The 21,863-nt window shown below is 39.1% G+C and overlaps 2 protein-coding genes across 2 annotated transcripts; both read left to right on the top strand.

Moving 5' to 3' along the window:
- Positions 1–1,387: 1,387 nt before the first annotated feature.
- LOC309716294 (choline-phosphate cytidylyltransferase B-like) lies at positions 1,388–8,089 on the top strand. Its single transcript, XM_082550032.1, has 8 exons — positions 1,388–1,787; positions 2,866–2,965; positions 3,316–3,432; positions 6,263–6,414; positions 6,521–6,599; positions 6,692–6,834; positions 6,926–7,114; positions 7,321–8,089. The coding sequence occupies exons 1-8, from the start codon at positions 1,701–1,703 to the stop codon at positions 7,555–7,557; spliced, it is 1,104 nt and encodes a 367-aa protein (XP_082406158.1). The 5' UTR covers positions 1,388–1,700; the 3' UTR covers positions 7,558–8,089.
- Positions 8,090–8,955: 866 nt separating this feature from the next.
- LOC309716293 (palmitoyltransferase ZDHHC20-A-like) lies at positions 8,956–15,981 on the top strand. Its single transcript, XM_082550031.1, has 12 exons — positions 8,956–9,110; positions 10,195–10,221; positions 10,320–10,414; positions 10,500–10,620; positions 11,027–11,096; positions 11,405–11,437; positions 13,062–13,182; positions 13,478–13,610; positions 13,718–13,844; positions 14,175–14,261; positions 14,350–14,429; positions 14,546–15,981. Exons 1-12 carry the CDS (start codon positions 8,993–8,995, stop codon positions 14,587–14,589), a joined length of 1,056 nt encoding a protein of 351 aa, XP_082406157.1. The 5' UTR covers positions 8,956–8,992; the 3' UTR covers positions 14,590–15,981.
- The last annotated feature ends 5,882 nt before the right edge of the window (positions 15,982–21,863 follow it).

The following is a 21,863-nucleotide window of genomic DNA, read 5'->3' as shown; positions in this document are numbered from 1 at the left end:
GCTCACCTCCATAAAGCAGTTAAAGATTTCCCAACACTTTATTGCGGATTACAGTACAGTAATTCGTAAAAGCAGACATATGTATGAGCTGATCATCCAATCTGTGGTTTGGTGAAACATTTCTTAAATTTCCACTGTGTGACCGACTATCTGACTCAAAGTTTCCTCTTTAGAAAAATAGTTCTACAATAAATAATTTGGACCTTTTGATAAAGTCTTAAATACCTTACAAATATTACAAAGATATAGATCACTGCATATCTTTGGTATCTCCTGAACATGCCACACACCCAAAGAGACTTTCAGCCTTGTTATCTCAGCCTTGTCACCAGTGCTTAGCGCTAGGTGCATTACTTTTAAAATGTGTTTTGTACAAAATCATTGGATTTACTCAAAAACAGCTCAGCTCAAAGTTAAAGTGAAACTAAAGAGAGCAGAGTTAAAGAAAAAAGGCAGATGTCTGATGGGAATATTAGTCATAAAAGTAGCCTGCTAGACAAACTGAAACTTTGACCAGATGTTAGCACTAAATGAAAAGTTATGTAATCACACTAGTCAGTGTTTTTCATATACTTGAACTGAAACAGAGTAGACAGAGTCACTGACTGGCTAAAACATTTTTTAGCAGCTAGCCTCCCTGAAAAGTCTTAGTTTTATTTATTTTTGTGTAGAAAATAATGTTTCGTGTGCAGCTTTAATAATAATAATAATAATGGATTGGATTTATGTAGCGCTTTTCAAGGCACCCAAAGCGCTTTACAATGCCACTATTCATTCACTCTCGCATTCACACACTGGTGTGGAGGCAAGCTACGGTTGTAGCCACAGCTGCCCTGGGGCAAGGCTGCCACATCGCGCCATCGGCCCCTCTGGCCAACACCAGTAGGGTAAAGTGTCTTGCCCAAGGACACAACGACCAGGACAGAGAGCCCGGGGATCAAACCGGCGACCTTCCGGTTACAGATACGCTTCCCAACCCCCTGAGCCACGGTCGTGTTTGTGTGTGTTACATAGGGAAACACTTCAGCACCAAAAAGCTGCATGAGTTGATGTCAAAACCAGGATGTGCATTGTGTGCTATAATGCACAAGAAAGACAGGATATTATTGATTTTAAGATATACACAGATTTCTGCCACTGTGGCTAACTTTTAACAACTCTGAGAAATGCCGGGACTCACTGTCCCCTGTGTTTGGTTCCAAAGGCTGGTAGTGTCTGACCTCCCATTACAGCTTCATAGTTTATCTTGAATGGCTTTCTCAGAAAAAATTACAGTGTTACGTATGCAGCCGCTATTCTTTATGTTAAAACGTAAGGAATAAAATTTTGAAAAATGGTAAAAAAAAAAAAAAAAAAGCAAGCATATTTTTACAGATGTGTACTAAAATGTTAAAGAGCTGGACTTTCAGTGGATCAACACTCGCTGGATCATGCTGCTGCTGCCACCGCACAAATAAAGGGAAAGTCTTTCCAAGCTCAGCATTGATTGCAAATGCAATCTACATTTCTGAAAGCCTTTACCACTGTGGCCTGAACTTTGCCCGCTATGTTATCCTGTCATCAGGGTCAGGCAGGGTGATAGGATGTATACTTCAACAGACACACAGCTTTAGAGATCCTTCCCTTGCAGTAGTAGGGCTGACAGAGAGGAGCACCAGGCTTGTGCAGTGTTATTGTTGGCTGAAAAAAGAACATCCCAGATGGCTCGCAGGAGACGAGGCCGTGGCGGCAATGGACAGCACCATCAACAGGCTGCCGCGCACAATCAAAGAGGAGGCCCTCGCAGGGTAAGCCTGCTTCTGTCATTAGCAAAGAGAACCAACTGCACACTGTTTTTCAAATAATAAACAACAGGGAGCCCCACGAGATCCCCTCTTATTTTGTTTTTGTGAATATATTTAGAGGACACTATAATGAAGTGAGGTATATCTCTGCCTTATACTGCATTATTATTTAACATGCTTTGAATATTACTGAGGTAATCTTTTCCACTGTGGTTATATGACTGGGATAAGTTAACCGATTAACTCCGTGGAACAGCATGACTCATGTCTGCAGTAGCAATAATTAATGTCAAAAGGAATTAAAGACTTAACACGAAAACAATAATTATTTATTCGAATTTTAATTCTTACATTTATGTCCGATGTGGAAATATGCTGGCTTGTGCGTCAGTATGTGTATAAGCCATGAAGGCTGAGATCAGAATACAAGACAAAAATTAAGAAGCATAGGAGCATGTTGCTAATGTTTACAAGGTCAAATTAATATTTTGCACTGGTATACTAACCAATCATATATTTGAACACAACTCAGGGAGCAAAAGACACTTAAAAAGAGATCAAGAGTTTAAAGTATATCTTTCAGCACACCAAAGGATAAAGGTGGACATGCATGCAACACAAAGTCTATAGCATCTTTGAACATCCATGTGCTAAAATTGGTTAAAAAAAAACTACCTTTAAGTTATTATCATACAGAGAGGAGGCACAACCTGCAAACTTACCACATCTCATATATTTCTATTATAAGTAATTCACTTAAATGCTTTAATTTTCTAAAGTGTTCCTGTATACTGTCTTACAGTTTCTGTTTTTATGAACCCCGGTGTTTATCAAATGCAACATGACTATACCAATAACATCCACTTCTGGGCAGAAGTCTGAACACGTGCAAGAGATTGGATAAACTTGAAACACGAGCAGTTAGGAATGAAGCAAGAGGGAACATGTTTCGTCAGTAATTACACATAGTTTTGTGTCATATAATGTATTCTGGCGACCTGTAAAATTGAAATGATTTTGAGAACAGATGACTTTTTGCACCAACTGTATCTGAATGTCTCCATCTGGTCTTTGTGTTCAGACTCCACGGGAGCCAGCAGATTTTGCCAAGTCTACAGGTTTTGAATCTGATATCCCACATGACAAGCTCACCATTGCTCAAGCACGGAGGGGGACACCAGGTTGCACTTATCACCACCTTTTTAAAAAAAACTCTGAATACACAGGGAAGATAATTCGGAAAAGAAAAGTTAACCCAAGATGTTTTGCTGTGCTGTAATTATCTGATATCAGTTATAAAAAAGTGATTTCATTATCAGCATTGTTACATAACTGCCAGTTATTTTGATGATTCAGGGTTTGATCACAGCTGTGAATCTGACTGAGTGACAAATCAGCAAAATAATGATTAACTAACAATTAAAAGCATCACTGTGTCATTAGAATTCCATATTTGTAACAGCAAAAATATAAACTGCTCCAGTTTTATGTCATGACATGACTACATTTAAAGACCATCCTTCATGTTTAGCTAACCGCCCCGTGAGAGTCTACGCTGATGGAATCTTTGATCTTTTCCATTCGGGACATGCTCGAGCTCTGATGCAGGCAAAGAATGTGTTCCCAAACACTCATCTTATAGTAGGAGGTAAAGTATGCCTTTCATTCACTCGCCACAGTAACGCATGCACAAAGTAACACTCTTTAACCTTCAGGGTCATGAAAATAGACAGAGAAGGCCTCCAAAGAGTCACGTGTACACAGCAGTGAAAAAGCATTTGCCTCCTTCCCGATATCTTTTTTTTTTTTTTTTTTTTTTGCATATTTGTCACACTCACATGTTTCAGGTCATCAAAGTAATTTTAATATTAAACAAAGACAGCTCGAATAAATATAAATGCAGTTATTAAATGATGATTTCATTCAGTAAGTGAAGAACATTCTCCAAACCTTCCTGATTGTGTGTGAAAATACTTCCATTGTTAAATCTTAAAGTAAGTGTGACTAACTAGTGAAAAACTGAAGTATCAGTATGGAAAGATTTACAAAGCCATTTCTAAAGCTTTGGGACTTCAGTGAACCACTGTGAGAGCCATTATACACAAATACAGAAAACTCGGAAAAGCAGTTGCCCTTCTTAGGAGTGTCCACCATACCAAAATTACTCCAGAACAACATCTGGGGAAGTGCAGGGTCAAGGTTTTAATCAAACAAAGTTTCATCTCACATTGTGATGACCCCCCCAAAACCTTTGGAGAAATATTCTGTGCACTGACAAAGGAAATCTTGAACTTTTTGGAAGGTTTGAGTCTTGTTACATCGGACATGAAACTAACAATTTCATAAAAAGAACATCAACACATGGTAGTGGTAGTGTGATGGTCTAGGGCTGCTTTGCTGCTTCAAGACCTACCTGGAAGACTTGAAGGAACCCTGAATTCTGCTCTCTGCTATCAGTTTCTTCTTCAGCTATCTGAAGGAGAATGTCCATCTATTACAGGGAGTGCAGAATTATTAGACAAATGAGTATTTTGTCCACATCATCCTCTTCATGTATGTTGTCTTACTCCAAGCTGTATAGGCTCGAAAGCCTACTACCAATCAAGCATATTAGGTGATGTGCATCTCTGTAATGAGAAGGGGTGTGGTCTAATGACATCAACACCCTATATCAGGTGTGCATAATTATTAGGCAACGTCCTTTCCTTTGGCAAAATGGGTCAAAAGAAGGACTTGACGGGCTCAGAAAAGTCAAAAATAGTGAGATATCTTGCAGAGGGATGCAGCAGTCTCAAAATTGCAAAGCTTCTGAAGCGTGATCATCGAACAATCAAGCGTTTCATTCAAAGTAGTCAACAGGGTCGCAAGAAGCGTGTGGAAAAACCAAGGCGCAAAATAACTGCCCATGAACTGAGAAGAGTCAAGCGTGCAGCTGCCAAGATGCCACTTGCCACCAGTTTGGCCATATTTCAGAGCTGCAACATCACTGGAGTGCCCAAAAGCACAAGGTGTGCAATACTCAGAGACATGGCCAAGGTAAGAAAGGCTGAAAGACGACCACCACTGAACAAGACACACAAGCTGAAACGTCAAGACTGGGCCAAGAAATATCTCAAGACTGGTTTTTCTAAGGTTTTATGGACTGATGAAATGAGAGTGAGTCTTGATGGGCCAGATGGATGGGCCCGTGGCTGGATTGGTAAAGGGCAGAGAGCTCCAGTCCGACTCAGACGCCAGCAAGGTGGAGGTGGAGTACTGGTTTTGGCTGGTATCATCAAAGATGAGCTTGTGGGGCCTTTTCGGGTTGAGGATGGAGTCAAGCTCAACTCCCAGTCCTACTGCCAGTTCCTGGAAGACACCTTCTTCAAGCAGTGGTACAGGAAGAAGTCTGCATCCTTCAAGAAAAACATGATTTTCATGCAGGACAATGCTCCATCACACGCGTCCAAGTACTCCACAGCGTGGCTGGCAAGAAAGGGTATAAAAGAAGAAAAACTAATGACATGGCCACCTTGTTCACCTGATCTGAACCCCATTGAGAACCTGTGGTCCATCATCAAATGTGAGATTTACAAGGAGGGAAAACAGTACACCTCTCTGAACAGTGTCTGGGAGGCTGTGGTTGCTGCTGCACGCAATGTTGATGGTGAACAGATCAAAACACTGACAGAATCCATGGATGGCAGGCTTTTGAGTGTCCTTGCAAAGAAAGGTGGCTATATTGGTCGCTGATTTGTTTTTGTTTTGTTTTTGAATGTCAGAAATGTATATTTGTGAATGTGGAGATGTTATATTGGTTTCACTGGTAAAAATAAATAATTGAAATGGGTATATATTTGTTTTTTGTTAAGTTGCCTAATATTTATGCACAGTAATAGTCACCTGCACACACAGATATCCCCCTAAAATAGCTAAAACTAAAAACAAACTAAAAACTACGTCCAAAAACATTCAGCTTTGATATTAATGAGTTTTTTTGGGTTCATTGAGAACATGGTTGTTGTTCAATAATAAAATTATTCCTCAAAAATACAACTTGCCTAATAATTCTGCACTCCCTGTAGTTTGTTTCCCAAAGCTCACTTAGGTTATGCAGTAGGACAGTGATCCGAAACAATCTGCCGTGGCGTAACGTTTAACGGGCCATTCATGGTAGAAAATCCTCCAGTGTGGCCAAATTCAAACAATTCTGCAAAGAAGAGTGGACCCAAATTCCTCCATAGCGAAAGACTGATCTTAATGCTTCATTGTTTATGGAAAAATTACTTCTTCACACAGGGCCAGATAAGGTCGGATAGCTTTTTACCATTAATAAACGAAAACATCATTTAAAAACTGCATTATGTATTTACTCAGGTTAACTTGTCCAGTATTAAAATTAGTTTGATGATCTGAAACATGTCAGTGTGGCAAATATGGAAAAAAAAAAAAAAAGAAATCAGGAAGGAGGCAAGCACTGAAAATCTCTGTGTTCCTAGTGTGCAGCGATGAACTCACTCACAAGTTTAAGGGCTATACGGTGATGACAGAGGACGAACGCTACGAAGCCCTCAGGCACTGCCGTTACGTTGACGAGGTAGTGCGGGATGCACCCTGGAGTCTTACACCAGAATTCCTCAAGAAACATAAGGTCAAAGGTCACACAGTAACTTTAAACACAGCTTCCTATAATGTCATAAAGTGTTAAAGCTATACGGTGTCCAAACTGTCTGTAGACCGTTCTGTTGCATTCATAGATTGACTTTGTGGCCCATGATGATATACCTTACACCTCCGCTGGATCAGAGGACGTCTACAAACACATCAAGGAAGCAGGTGAAGATTCATGCAACGTTAAAATAAATTCTAGTTGTCTTTTTTCTCATAATTAATTACACATATTTAAAGTATTTGTGTGTTCATGTCAGGAATGTTTGTGGCCACTCAGAGGACGGAGGGCATCTCCACATCCGATCTGATCACTCGTATCGTTCGTAATTACGACATGTATGTCAGACGCAACCTGCAAAGAGGCTACACAGCCCGTGAGCTAAATGTTGGCTTCATTAATGTAAGAAAATATTTCATTTTTAATCAAACTTAAAAGGAAAAAAAGGCTGTAAATACAAAATTAGACACAAATGCACCTTACTTTATTTCAGGAGAAAAAGTACCGGCTCCAGAACCAGGTGGACAAGATGAAAGAGACAGTCCGTACGGTGGAGGAAAAGTCGAAACATTTTGTCTACAGGGTGGAAGAGAAGAGCCAGGACCTCATCCACAAATGGGAAGAGAAGTCACGGGAATTCATTGGCAACTTTCTGGAGCTTTTCGGACCAGATGGAGCATGGGTATGTTCACTTTCACCATAAAAACGTCACACACTAACTGTAGCACAAGATTTAATTTCAGTCTTCTTAACTAGAAAAAAGTCTGTGTGTGAGCAAAAACAAGCACGTCTTCATAAACTGAATCACAAGAGGCATTCTTTAAATCACTGCAACAGAACATAGCATTACACACAATGAAAATCTGATCTGTGTCTGCCCTTGTTTAGCATGCAATTCAGGAGAGAAGTGGCCGTATGCTCCAGGCCCTGTCACCCTACTCTTCGCCCCATGGCTCACCAAGCAGCAGTCCCACCAGAAGACGCTCAGTTTCTTCTGACTCCACCCCCTCTTCTGCAACTGCCTCCCCACCTTCCTCTCCATCTTCCCACTCTTCAACTAAAAAGGGGAGACGTTCACGCTCGTCACCGAAAGTTGCCTCTATAAACAGCAAGCATGCACAATGAGCTCCTCATTTGTCCTCTTGCAGTCTATTTGCCATTCATTTGGAAGAAAATGTTCTGAAAGGAGGCTATTAATTATAACTAGCAACTAAAAATGAAAATATTTAATTTATTAGGGGTGTATTTAAGTCCAACGTCATGTACATAATGTGTGTGTACAGAAAAGAAAAGAAAAACAACATTAAAATTTTGTTTGGATGTCATCTTGTATTATCATTTGTGTTTCTTTCATACAACACTAAATGTAATGGAGCACATGCTCATCTTCAAAACAATAAAAATCTTGAGTGTCGGTGAGGTTCTCCACCTAAAACTGTAATGTACTACACTGAAACTTTTGCTTTGTATTGGCAAACTAAGGCAATTTCATGATGGTGTAAGGAAGACTTAATAAATAAAGGTTTAAGCAGTTTTATAGAAATAAAAGAGGTCAGTCACAGAATGTATTTATTTAACAATTTCCTTCTTATCACTCTCCCAAAGTAAAAAGAAGTAAATAAGAAGTAAAAAACCTTAATAATCAAATAAGCCTCTATGAGCGAGCATTTGGCAACATTACGAAGGAAAAACCCTCTTAACAGGAAGAAACCTCCGGTAGAAAAACGATCAGGGAGCGGCACCCTGGGGGGGGGGGGGGGGGAATAAGACAGGATAATTGCATTCACCAACATTCGCTTCTTCAGTTCTTTTGTGCACTGTCCATTGCTTTAAATGGCTAACCCCAGGTATTTAAACTCCCGCCTCCCTCTTATTCACACACCCGTCTTGCCCAGCTAGCACCAAGCGAAAAAAAGAATCAATAAAAAAGAGAAAGACAATTAAGGCATCTAGCAAATTAGGAGTGGAGACTAAAATTACTTAATTGCAAACAGGTGGACAGACACCGAGCTCCAAAACAATGGTTAACTGTGCTCCACAACTTCACACAGCATTGTGTTTCTCTGCCCCCAGCTGGACAAAATAATAAATGAACAAACAAATGAAACCTTTGACCTATTCTGTTTGACTTTTTTTCTGGTTTACTAAACCTAATGAGTGGCCTAAAATTGCTTGTTTTTTGTTTATTTTCAACATATTCTTACTCATAAATACAAAAGTCTGAGCATATCACGAGGAAACTAACTAGCCAAAGATTGTGAGTCATGATTTCAATGTTGTGGGTTAACAGGCTGACATGCTTCAATACGCCCTAAGAAGACCTCAACTTTAGCTGCCACTGTGTTTTATTATGACTGTTTCTCTGCTGAGAGGAATGATTACGAACGGTGCGTTAAAAATATACTTAAATTTCACTTTTTGAACAACTAAAACATCCACGTTCCGTTCCTCGTCGCCTGCACTGCGGTGAAGTATCTTGAGCCTAATGCATCTTTGGCTGGACCATTTAAAAGCCGTGGTTGTGACGTCACCGTCAGCTAATGTCAAACACGGATTAAAGATGGCGCCCTCTCACGCACTCAGGTGCTGTAAACGGGCTCTGAATTGGGTACCTGTCCTGTTTATTAACCTGGTCGTCGGCTGGTCCTATTACGCCTACGTTGTCGAGCTGTGTGTCTGTAAGTGCTCTCACCTTTATAAACCTTTAGCGGCCGCGTGCGTTGACAGTGACAGGGTTTGAAACTTTGATAAGCTAGTTGAAGATTTAAAATCTGGCTTCACACTCCGTAATGCGATGAAACGTTTGGCGAATATTAACACATATTTCTGTCTCTCCTTTTCATGGAAATATTTTACATAAATTGTTATTTTTCTTCATGACAGCTTCGTTTGTCTACTTTTTTCTTCCCCTCCAGTGAGAGGAACTACTTTTCTCCGTTAATAATTAATCACTCCATTAGGGCAGACGTAATGGGTCAAATAACGGATATCATAAAAATAGAAAAGTGGATTGACTGTGAAAGGGTTTGTCGTTTGTGTGTTGCTTAATCATGTTAAAACTTTCTGAGTTTACTAGATATATTTACTAGCTGCTGCTGTTGTTGTTGTTGTTGTTGTTGTTATTGTTATTTTATATAGTTTTGGGGTGTCAATAAATGAGGTGCTTCCGAGCCAGCTTTAAAATCTAGTCCGTGACTTTTTGATGCTATTAGTGTGTATTTATCTGTAATTAAACATATTTTGAGCAGTTTAAAAATGATTTTTCAATATTAAATTTTAACAACTTGTCGTTTCAGGAGAAAAAAAAAAAGGGAATTTGATTTGTATTTGTTTGTACCCGTTTTACATATTTAACTTCCAGGAGTGGATTCTGTAATTGTAACTTGAATTCTAGTAAACATAATTTATTTGGCGCGTTCCTGAGTAAGTCCTAAGTGTTTATGCTATTTTTTTTCAGCAGTTTTTAATAAGTTGTGTGTCGTGTGATTTGTGCTGCTCCCACACACAGACGCTAAGTTAAATAGTTTGATTCAGGCGGGAGCTGATGAGACCAGTATCAGCATGTCTCTGTGTTGCGGCTGTGGTCAGGACAGGGACATCCCTGCTGATGCTTAAACAAAGCTCTCTGTTGTGGGTGGGTCACTGCTGGCCGTGCCAGGCTGCTGCAACATGGTGTGAGGAAGAGAAAGAGAAGTGGGGGATGTGTAGTCATGTATTACTCCTAACTAATATATACACATATACTTTACCTTCTTCCTATAGATACAATCCCAAATAATGCTGAACGAAGTAAGTATTGCCCTCACACACACACACACACTCACTCATATTTGATGCTGTTATTTCTCTCCCGCTAAGGATCCTTCTTTTCTTTTTTTCTACAACAGTCAGCTACTTGGTTATCTTTCACATTTTCCTCGCCATGTTCATATGGGCTTACTGGAAAACTATCTGGTCCAAACCAGCCAATCCCTCAAAAGCAGTAAGTTTGCTTCTGTCACACTCCTCGCTTAGCGGAAGAGAGGAAATAAACAAAACACTGAACACTTTTCTTTTTCTGTTGTCAGTTCAGTCTACCCAGGGCAGAGAAGGAGCTGTATGAGAGAGAAGAGCGAGCTGAGGCCCAACAAGAGATTCTGAAGAAAGTGGCGAGGAATTTACCCGTGTACACACGCACAACTGGAGGAGGTATGGCTTTAGATACAGTGTAGTAAGTGACTGTGCTTTGTTTTGTTTTACACACCATCAGGGAAAACTCTGTTAGCAAAATGTTGCTCTGACAAAAGAGGAAGTGCACAAAAGTTTTCATCATCAGCCATCAACATTGCAAAAGCATTACAAATGACAATCACATGTCTTCTCTGGTTGTTTCTCAGTTTAATACATACTAGGCTTGTCTGTGCTGTGTTTACGGAAAAGCCTGTGTCAGGAGGGTTAATTAGACTCAGGTGCACCTTGCTTTCTCTTCTGGCTCCCCTGCTAATTAAAAGTCAGGATGTGACCCGCTTGGATTCACAGGGGGATTTAACGAATATGCTTTAAGAATATCCAGCACGTATACAGTTAATTTTTTTTTTTCTCTCTCTCTCTCTAGCCATCAGATACTGCGACTTCTGTCAGGTAATCAAGCCTGATCGCTGCCATCACTGTTCAACCTGTGAAATGTGAGTCCTCTCTAAGTGTCCACACTTTATCAACACAATCCTGAATAAGATCTTTTTAAAACATCCACCCTAAAGTAGTTTCTTCTGGCAATAGAAATTCAGGAAACGTTACAGAATACTTTTAAATGTGTTTTGTTTTTTTTTGTTTTTTTTTTTTTAGGAAAGTGATAATATGGAAAACTAATATCTTAATAAGGGTTTATCAAATGTGTTGTTTTTGTTTACTGGGTCAGTGAAAAGATCAATATGTTGGTATATACTGGATGGTACTGATAGGATGCACATTGTTCTTCTTGCTTTTTTTCAAGGTGTGTGCTGAAAATGGACCATCACTGCCCCTGGTATGATATTCTGTTTTTACTTTGCGATTAAACTTCTTTGTTTAAATTCTTGAACATTAATTGAACATTAGTCTTATTACTGTTGTTAATATTACTATCAAACCCCACTTTGCAGTGCATAGTGGGAGATTGGGAATATACACAGTGTTGGGAAGGTTACTTTTAAAATGTATTCCACTACAGAATACATGCCCCAAAATGTATTTTGTAACGTATTCCGTTACTCAGTGAGTGTAACGTATTCTGAACACTTTGGATTACTTAATATATTATCGTGCTTTTTACAACTACATGAATGTGCTATTGCTGTGTGATTTATTACTTTTACTGAAGGTTATTCGCCATACCAATTCCAATACCAACTAGATTTTTAAATCTTAATATAAAAAAATGAGTAACAGTAGGGTGGACATGTAAGGCTGCACTTTTTGCAGCGATCTCGTATAGAAACTATTCCGCGCGTATATAAAACGGGTCCGCGGCTCCGAACCGTAAAGGTGTAAAACCGTAAAGGGACCTCTGGCTAATATGTCGGGCTCGTAGCCGAAAACTAGCTTTACTTTGTTGTCTGGGTCACCTTTGCTAGCAAGAGACAGAGAGGCGTTGAAAGGCTGCTCCAACTTATTGTTTGAGAGGAAAACACGAACACAGTGTACAGTTGAGTCTTAATGGCTTACTTACAACTGGGCTTGTCACCCACTCTTTTTGGCTGCAGTGGTTATTATTATATTTACACGCTTCCATCTCTCGTTTCTGGTCGGTGACAGCTCGTACTTTTCAACTCTTTTTCTCTCTCCTCGCGCTCCCAGACACATAACTGGTATGGCAGGCCATTCTTCCTGCAGCACGGACTACACTGTCCATGAGGCTACATTCTTTAGGGCTATGCCTGTAACACTCTGCCTATTGCCTTCATATTAAATAAATTTTGTGAATAATTAAAAAAAAAAAAAAATTCTTCACGTCATTATGCGGGCTGCAAGTAGGGGTGACATGGGCCGCGAGATTGAGACACAGACATTAGAGCCTCTTAATGTGTGTTTTATTTTGGGTTTCCACCAGCGTGGAAACCAAAAGTGGAGAGGGCATAGCCTTATGAAACAGGAAAATACCGCCGCGTAATCCATTCATTTCAACAAAGTAACTGTATTCTGAATATCACCTATTAAACGGTAACTGTAATGGAATACAGTTACTCATATTTTGTATTTTAAATGCGTAACAGTGGTACATGTATTCCGTTACTCCCCAACACTGAATATACATACTCTATGATCATTATGGTATGACACTATGATATGTTGTATTGTGATACAAACAGTCTAATTTGAGATTTGGTGCTCAATAAAACAGTCAAATTTGCAAATATATATGATTACTGGGTTTGTATAAAGTATTTGTATAACTCATATAGATGTTGGTACATCACAATGTTTATGCAAAGGTTGGGTCCACTAGGAGAAATTGGGGGAGGGGAAAAAAGATGGACATACATACATACATACATACATACATAATCTCAGCTATATTTTCCATGGCTATTGTCATAATGTTATTCAGCACCCCCTTTCTTTTTTTTCTTTTTTTTTCTCCTTCCTGTTGTTGTGGTGTCATCTTCTTTCAGGGTGAATAACTGTGTTGGATTCTCAAACTACAAGTACTTTGTCCTGTTTTTGTCCTATGCGTCACTCTACTGTGTAGTGATTTGTGCAACAGTCATCCAGTATTTCATCAAATTCTGGACCGTAAGTACATGAACCTCCTCGTGGTGTTTGCATGACATTTAGTGGTGTGAACACCACGTGTATCAGTATCAACCTGTTGCTATTTTTAGGGGATTCTCTGCAGCACACTTTACACAAGACAGTGGGTCCTGTCACATAGTCCAGCAGTGAAACAGTATTTTATTTCCATGCAAGACTTTGTTGTACTGAGGAAACAAAGTAGTATCAATTTGTTTCATTTTCCACATAATTGGACTCAGGACTGTCACGATTAATCAGCTAAAAGTGTGTTTTGTTTTTTCCCTTCATTCTAAAGAAACAGCTGCCTGACACCCACGCCAAATTCCATATCTTGTTTCTGTTCTTTGTGGCGGCCTTGTTCTTCATCAGCATCGTGTCACTTCTCGGATACCATCTGTGGCTCGTGGGAAAGAACAGGACCACTATAGGTAAATTAATACTATAAATACGTACTTTGTTTAATTCCACTTCTACAAAAAACACCACTGGCTAACTCTTGTCATTTTTTGTTTGTTTGTTTTCCCTCCATTTTTAGAGGCTTTTAGGGCTCCTTTTTTCACAAATGGGCCGGATAAAAATGGGTTTTCTCTGGGATTTAGCAGAAATGTAGCTGAGGTGTTTGGAGACCAGGCAAAGTACTGGTTTTTCCCTGTTTTCTCAAGGTGAGTCTACTCTCATGTGATATGCTTTGTCACTAAAAATGGATCGTCCGATAAGTTCCATAAATGGTCACTAACAAAATGGATCACAGAGTCAAAGTGAGGGGGCAAAAGCTGATGCACGCCCAAACTTTCACCCACTTCATATCAGTCAGAATAAATGATGTACGCATGCAGATGGTGTTAGTGCATGCCTACTCAGTATGGGAGGTTAATTGGTTTTGTACTAACAGACCTATCCAGCTTTTTAAATTAAAGTTACTTTCATGGAGTGTCAGAAATATATTTAAAAACAATGAAGATATATATTTTTTTTTTCCTCTGTATTTTCAGTCAGGGAGATGGGCATTCCTTTGTCACCAGATTGGTACAGATAGATCCTGAGCAAGCAAACAGTGTCCTCCAGCAGAATGGCAAAGGGTAAGTTTTCTATTTCTTTCAAATCTTTAATATCAGAGGCTTCAATTTTATTTACTTTGAATTAATTTCTGTTTGACTTTAATTGTAGTCCTGCTGATGGAGAAGCTAACCCGCATGTCCTTAGCAATAATGTTCAGCACACAGAAGATGGCAGCAAAGAGAAAATGAGTATGTTACTTATGCCCTTTCTCACAATTTCATGCTTTTGTGTCCTAATTGCTTTTGTTTGTGCTCAATAAACAACCCATCCTGAGACATCTTTTGTGTATACGGTTTCCTTTTAGATGGCGGACAGACTGTCTCTGTGACAATAGAGAAGGAGCAGTAGACAACATATCTCAACTACGATGCCTTAAACCAGGAGTATCATCACCTCAACGGGAGTCATCCTAGACCTTCATTTTAAGCTTTGATGCAGCCTCAAACCACATGTTTTGTATTTGTTTTTATTACATGGACCATTCCTCATCCAGCGTGCTTTTAAAGAGCACAGCAACAATATTGCTATCATGTAGAAAGAGCCTCTACAGCGACCTCATAGACTGCACCAGTCTGAAGCAGAAGAGATTCAGGGAAGGAGATGTCTTTAAGATAAACCAAAGACATTCAAATAATCCCCAAAATGCGGGAGCCAATGTTTGTCTTTGTCTGTTTTATGTTTAAGATTTCATCTAGAGAGTCATCCTTTATCAGTATTAATCAACCTCTTAATCACTAATTGCAGAGCAAAAGGTTTGTACGTTGATTTTCATCCGAAATAATGTGTGTGTGTGTGTGTGTGTGTGTGTGTGTGTCTTATAAGGTGAACTTCAAGCACAATGCAATTAGCAGCAGTCTGTTATCAGATGGTCTCAAATTTAGTTTACATATTTGTAAATATTTGAAGGTCTTTCTGTTTACACTTTAAAATATTTATTTTTCATTTCATAATATATTTGATAGGAAAAACATAAAGATGATAAATGCTAAAACTTAAATGACCAAATCCAGTTTAATGCTTGTTGAAATGGTTTAATCTCAATCCGGATACTTGAAAGCCAACAGGTCTCCCATAATTCCAAGATGATCAGGTAGATTTTTCATTGCACTATAATTATCTGTAATTTGTCCTGTTTTATAAATTAATTGCTTTGTCTTTCTATGTATTTATTTGTAAATCACATTTTATTTATTTTCAAAAAGACATTAATACAAGTGATTTCCTTCATCTACAGAACTAACATCCTTTGTATTTCTATATTAACACGAATCTATTTGAAGTGTCTTCTGTTTGTGTCCACCACTTTCAAAGAAATTTAAGTTTCAAAAGCACAGAACATAAAAAAAACACCACAATAAAAAAAAAAAGTCATAAAGAACAGGCAATTATGTCCTTGAGCCTAAAGCTCGATAGAAGTGGAGTTTATACCAGTGATCCAAAGGTGTCACAACTTTTCTTCACTCTTTACTGCCTGCCATTGTTTCCTTATATTACCTTCCTTTTGGAGTATGTGATGTGTAGCACAATAAAACATGATTGACTGATTTTACTTTTAGCCTACATGATTAGTGACTCACAGAAGTTCAATGACCGATGTCAGTTAACTTAACAACAGGCACCTGGAGTTGCTGCCTGTTTGAAAAAAAGATGCTTTTTATTTTATTACGAAATTGTTCATGCTGCTTAATGATTGCTATGTAACAATAAATGTAATACAACTATACATCCCTATTTAACAAATGTGTGATTTGTTTTTGTCAAAAATGTGATTTTAAAATTTTCCCTTGACTGAGGAACAACTCTGCAGATGATTGAACTTGTGGACCTTAAGTGCTTACAAGATGTTAGTCATGACCAGTTAAGCTTTAACTGGATTCCAGTGAAGTCTATGTGATGAAACTTAGAATTTAATAGCTTTGCATTGAAATCTATACCAGAGCAGTGCCTTTATATGGGGGGGCTGTCATATTTGTATCAGAAATATGAACAAAAAAAAAAAAAAAAAGACTTAGTGATCATTTTGCTGTTAGCTTATCTGTCGATAAATATATGTATCTTGACAAAATCCTCCAAGTACTCACATGTGACACCGTTGTTATCTCAGTTACACTGGCTTCCTGTTGAATTTACAGTCAATTTTAAGATCCTGGTCTTGACTTACAGAGCTGTGCATGGACTGGCACCAGCCTACATCTTTGATCTGCTACAGCCCTATGTCCCCAGCAGGTCCCTGAGGTCATCTGATCAGGGCTTACTTGCTATAAAACAGACTAAGAGGAGAAATAAGGGTGACAGAGCTTTTGCCACTGTGGCCCTGAGACTGTGGAACTCTCTCGCCCAAACATTAGGAACTGTGGACTCGGTAGCTGTTTTTAAAAAACAACTCAAAACTCACCTTTTTAAAACTGCTTTTGGTTAATTTTTTGCCTGTTTTATTTTGTCTTTTTTAAATCTTCTTATGACTTGTAATCTTATGTGCAGCACTTTCTGATTCTGTCTTGAAAGGTGCTATATAAATAACAATTTTATTTTTTATTTATTTTACTTAAATTCTCGGATGAATTCTAATCTCAGTGACCTTGACCATTAAGGTCAGAGGTCAAGTTTTCTAAAAATCTTGTGAATGCGATAACTTGTGAACAAGGTAACGTAAGATTTCGAAACTCAAGCCATAGGTCAGGGGCGTCCAACTCCAGGCCTCAAGGGCTGGTGTCCAGCAGATTTTAGATGTGTTATTGATCCAACACAGCTGACTTAAATGGCTAAATGACCTCCTCAACATGTCCTGAATTTCTCCAGAGGCCTGGTAATTAACTAATCATTTGATTCAGGTGTGTTGACCCAGGGTGATATTTGCAGGGCACCAGCCCTTGAGGCCTGGAGTTGGACACCCCTGCCATAGGTACATCTACTAGGAGGCTGAGTGGTACTGCCCACTGCCACCAGTTTTTTAAGACTCTGCATTAGCATGTTGGCCAAGGCCGTGTTTTTTAAAGCCAGAAGTGAGCATACTTGGATGAAAGTTATCAATTAATGCTAGCAATCTACAAGCACAGAAACCAGCAATTCAATGCTTGATAGTACCCCTTACTACGAGTATAATGTAAAAAATACCTTTCTACCTGTTTTTTTTTTTTCTTTGCTGGAAAACAGCTTGTAGACCACGAAGAGTTGAGAAACCAAATTTGGCAAACAGACACATCTTAGGCCTCTGAAGGTTTCATCAAAATCAGACATCATGACATTCACGATGACCTGAGGTTAACCTTTATGCATTTACAGGACCATATAAGAAAAGACTAAATGAAAAGTGTGACACATAATACGTATCTAAATCTCTACAAAGTCCTATAAATAATTTAATAACAAATGCGCTTTAAATAGTTACGCTCTGACATCAACTTGCCTCTGTGCTTGCCAAAAAGGGTTTCTCCACCATGTACTAAGACAAGTTACGCTTGCACAGCTCAGTGGCAAGCAAACCAATTTAAAACTTTCATGTAATGTGTTTTTTCTGAACATTTTATATTTGATATTCTGTTTCTCACCATAAAAATTACAGACTGTTCGGGTTTTTTTTATAACTGAACAACCTTACAACTTCAGCAGGGAATGAAGTAATCATTTACCCCACTGTAAGCTGTGAACAGTTCTAAGGTTTTCTACACAGGTAGTGTGGCCAGTTCCCTTCTGCTTTCTCACCTTCCACAAACTATCACTTAATGCCCCTCCGGTGGTCCTCCTTGGGCTCTCGGACTCTGGGGCCTCTGGATGTCTGGAGCCTGGATCTCCTCCATGCCTGCTTCATGCCCTGGGGGACAGGGCTATGGCTCTCTACACCCTCTAGCAGACCATTACATGGGGAAACCTTTTGAATACAAGCGCGCTGATCCACACAGGTGTGCACACGGGTGTTCAGTGTTCATAGACATAAACTACACCTTTATTGGCTGCTATTTCCAAGCACATTGTGCGCTGTAGGTCCTGCTTGCTACACAACAACATTCAATATTTAGTATTTACTGCTGTTTACACTTAGCTAGATTAACGTGATGCTGTTGTGTTTAGTATGTTGCTCTGTTTTTTTTGCTTGTTTTCTCTTCTTTTTCTCTCAACAGGTGATCCAGGAGGTTTTTCTTTCTGGTCTTTCTCTTTTTAAGTGCCCTTTCTCACTGTCCCTCTTCCCTTCTGTTTTTCTTTTCCTTCATCTTTCTTTCTCCCTTTCCTATCCCTCAGTCATGTCTGTCCCGTCTGTAACAACTGAAAATAAAATAAAATAAATAATAACAACAAAGGTTGATCAAATGGACCAATACGGCAAGGTCGTGATGATCCATTTGGCAAAGTAAATCCATTGGGTATCCTTGTTGGTCTTCAGACAACAATTCTGACGGCTAAAGAACCAAATGGGACAGGCAAAAAAAAACAACTATCACTTAATGCTCCAAAATATCAACTAAACTCAATAAAGAGTCCAAAACAAATGTATGTAGATTCACAATTACAATACCAATCACAGACCAACAAACACAGCATAAGCTTGTCAAAAATCCACCAGTCTCAATCAGTATGGCACTTTTAAATGTCCGCTCTCTGTTGAACAAGTCTTTTATTATTAATGATTTAATTTTAAATAATAAACTTGACTGTTTATTTTTAACTGAAACATGGCTGGGTTTGGATGCACCAGTTGTTCCCACCAAATTTAAATTTCTCTTTTTCTATTAGAAGTGGTAAGAGAGGTGGTGGGACTGCATCTTTAGCCAACAACACACTCACCACCAAACAAATTTTATTTGATCATTTTACCACTTTTGAATTCCACGCTATTGTTTTCAGCAACCCTCCAGTTTTATCTGTCACAATTTATAGACCACCTAAAGACAGCGCTGCTTTTATCAAGGAATTCTCAGAATTTTTAACAAACATACATTCAAAATATAATATGATCATTTTAACCGGTGATTTTAACCTGCACATAGATAATCCTTCTGACCCTGCATCAAAAGAATTCTTAAACATTCTTCACTGTTTGGATTTTACCCAGCACGTCACGCAGCCGACTCACAACAGAGGACACACTCTGGACCTGGTCATCACCCATGGGCTGTCCACCAGCGTGTCCTCTGTTGTTGACTTGGCTGTCTCTGACCACTACTGTGTGTTTTTTAACATCACCGGTTTTATTCAGCGGGAGACCTCGGTGCAAACTGTGAGGAGGCGCTATCTAACCTCTGAAGTGGCTGCAAATTTTACCAGGGTTTTAGACGAATGCTCCCCTGTGATTTTACCTGCACCCTGCAATTTGATTTTTAATCATTTTAACAGCAAACTGAAGAAAAGCCTTGACTCCGTTGCTCCACTCACCACCAAAAAGATTAACGTAAAACACATATCACCCTGGAGAAACGAAGAAGTCAAAAAACTCAAAAGAAATTGCAGGGCAGCAGAAAGGAGATGGAGGAAAAATAAAAATACTATCAACCATCAAATATTTTGCGAGCAACTTAAAATGTACAATAATACATTAAGGAAGTCAAGAAATTCATACTTCGCCAAAATAACCAACAATAACAAAAATAATCCCAAGGTCCTCTTTTCCACCATAGATCATTTATTTAACCCTGATTTTAACAGCAAAGAACCCCCACAGACTCACTCTGTGAGCAGTTTGCAGACCCCTTCAGGGGAAAAGTCAGCGCCATCAGATCTGATATTTTATCTAATCGCGATATGATTTTAAACACATCTGAGGGCTCGATTGTACCTGAGGAGACACTGGACAGCTTTGTCTTGGTTAATGCTGAGAACCTTAAGAAAGTTTTCTCCACAGTGAGACCCACCACATGTCTTGTAGATCCAATCCCCTCTTCACTCCTTAAAACACTTTATGGATTTTTTGAAGCTGAGCTTTTATACATGATGAATTGCTCTCTTCAGTCGAGCGTCTTCCCTGTTGCCTTTAAAACGGCGGTGGTGAGGCCCCTTCTGAAGAAGAGCAATTTGGATTGTAATGATTTTAATAACCACAGACCTGTATCCAACTTACCATTTTTAAGTAAAATCTTAGAAAAACTTGTTTTTACTCAGATTAATGATTTTTTGAATGATAGACAGATCCTGGAGATATTCCAGTCTGGATTTAGGGTGAACCACAGCACAGAGACGGCTCTCCTAAAGGTTTTAAATGATCTTAGATGTAACTGGGACTCCCAAAAGCTCTCAGTCCTGGTGCTACTGGATCTAAGCGCAGCCTTTGATACAGTAGACCACGCTATTCTTTTAAACAGACTGAAACACATGGTGGGCCTCTCTGGTGCTGTACACAACTGGTTCACTTCATATCTCTCAGACAGAACTTTTATGGTGAGTATGGATACATGCTCCTCTAAGATCCATGAAATGACATGTGGTGTGCCTCAAGGGTCGGTTCTAGGCCCTGTACTTTTTAATTTGTATATGCTCCCTCTCGGCAGTGTCATCAAGAGGCATGGAGTGAACTTCCACAGTTACGCTGATGACACGCAGCTGTACATCTCCGTGTCTCCTGATGACACCAGACCAATGGATGCCCTTTTTAACTGTATTTTAGATATAAGATCTTGGATGTCAGAAAACTTTTTACAGCTTAACCAGGACAAAACTGAAGTTTTAATCGTCGGTCCTGAGGCTCAGAGAGAGAAACTCTTGTCTAAATTAGAGGCATTTTCACTATGTCCTTCGCTACAAGTGAAAAACCTGGGTGTTATTTTTGACTCTGAGCTTGGTTTTATCCCACATATTAAACATGTAACCAAAATTGGATTTTATCATCTAAAAAATATAGCCAGAGTCCGCCCTATTCTCTCTCGGGCAAACACGGAGATGCTGATGCATGCTTTTATTACCAGTCGCATTGATTACTGTAAGACCCACCTTTTTAATTTAGCTTTTACTTAACGTTTATTTATTTTATGCTTATTTATTCTATCCTGTTATTCTATTATTAATTTAGGCTTTACCTAATATTTATTGATTTTATTCTTATTCATTTTTTAATCTTCTTACTCTATTTATATTTATATTGTATCCCGTTCTTATTTATTTTACCCTGTATATATCCTATTGTGTCATATCTTCAGTGTTTCCTCAGAGGGCGCTCTCTGCACCGGGGCTGTGATTGACCATGGCTGCTGGGGCTCTGGGGGTCCTCTCAGCCTGGCTGGGGGGCTTCTTTGCCTCCCTCCTGCTGTGTGCCCAGCCTGGAGGTCTGTGACCGGCTCCCGGTGCAGACGGCTCCCTGTTATAGTGTTTCCTCACTTGGCTCATGCGTACCCAGCCCAATTTTACTCTTTAAGTGTGCATGTGTGTATTCGAGATGAATCAAGATTGTGAGCATCATTTTTTTCCTTCTTGCAAAAGAAATATGATGACATGGTGAAAAAAAACTAGACAATTATTAGCCAGAGACAGTTGAGCGACCACAGTGCCATTCACCTCTCTGTAACAGAATAACAGATAAAGTTTAATAGTCTCACCACTCAACATTTGAACCCTCTGGAATTTTTCTAGGTAATAGATTTGAAAAGCCTATGTAGGATTTTCAACTTTAAACGTTTCTCATTAGTTTTTCTCTGCTCCCA

This window comes from Aulonocara stuartgranti (assembly GCF_965226115.1).
Source record: "Aulonocara stuartgranti genome assembly, chromosome: 10".
Lineage (NCBI taxonomy): Eukaryota > Metazoa > Chordata > Actinopteri > Cichliformes > Cichlidae > Aulonocara > Aulonocara stuartgranti.
This window is presented reverse-complemented; position numbering and strand designations above follow the sequence as displayed.

Bases quoted from the DNA above. Each gene is read 5' to 3' on its own strand.
- LOC309716293 (XM_082550031.1), top strand. From the start codon at position 8,993: ATGGCGCCCTCTCACGCACTCAGGTGCTGTAAACGGGCTCTGAATTGG. The intron at 13,845-14,174 runs GTGAGTCTACTC...CTGTATTTTCAG, and splicing joins TTTTTCCCTGTTTTCTCAAG to TCAGGGAGATGGGCATTCCT. The intron at 14,262-14,349 runs GTAAGTTTTCTA...CTTTAATTGTAG, and splicing joins CTCCAGCAGAATGGCAAAGG to TCCTGCTGATGGAGAAGCTA.
- LOC309716294 (XM_082550032.1), top strand. From the start codon at position 1,701: ATGGCTCGCAGGAGACGAGGCCGTGGCGGCAATGGACAGCACCATCAA. The intron at 1,788-2,865 runs GTAAGCCTGCTT...CTTTGTGTTCAG, and splicing joins AAAGAGGAGGCCCTCGCAGG to ACTCCACGGGAGCCAGCAGA. The intron at 3,433-6,262 runs GTAAAGTATGCC...CTGTGTTCCTAG, and splicing joins CACTCATCTTATAGTAGGAG to TGTGCAGCGATGAACTCACT.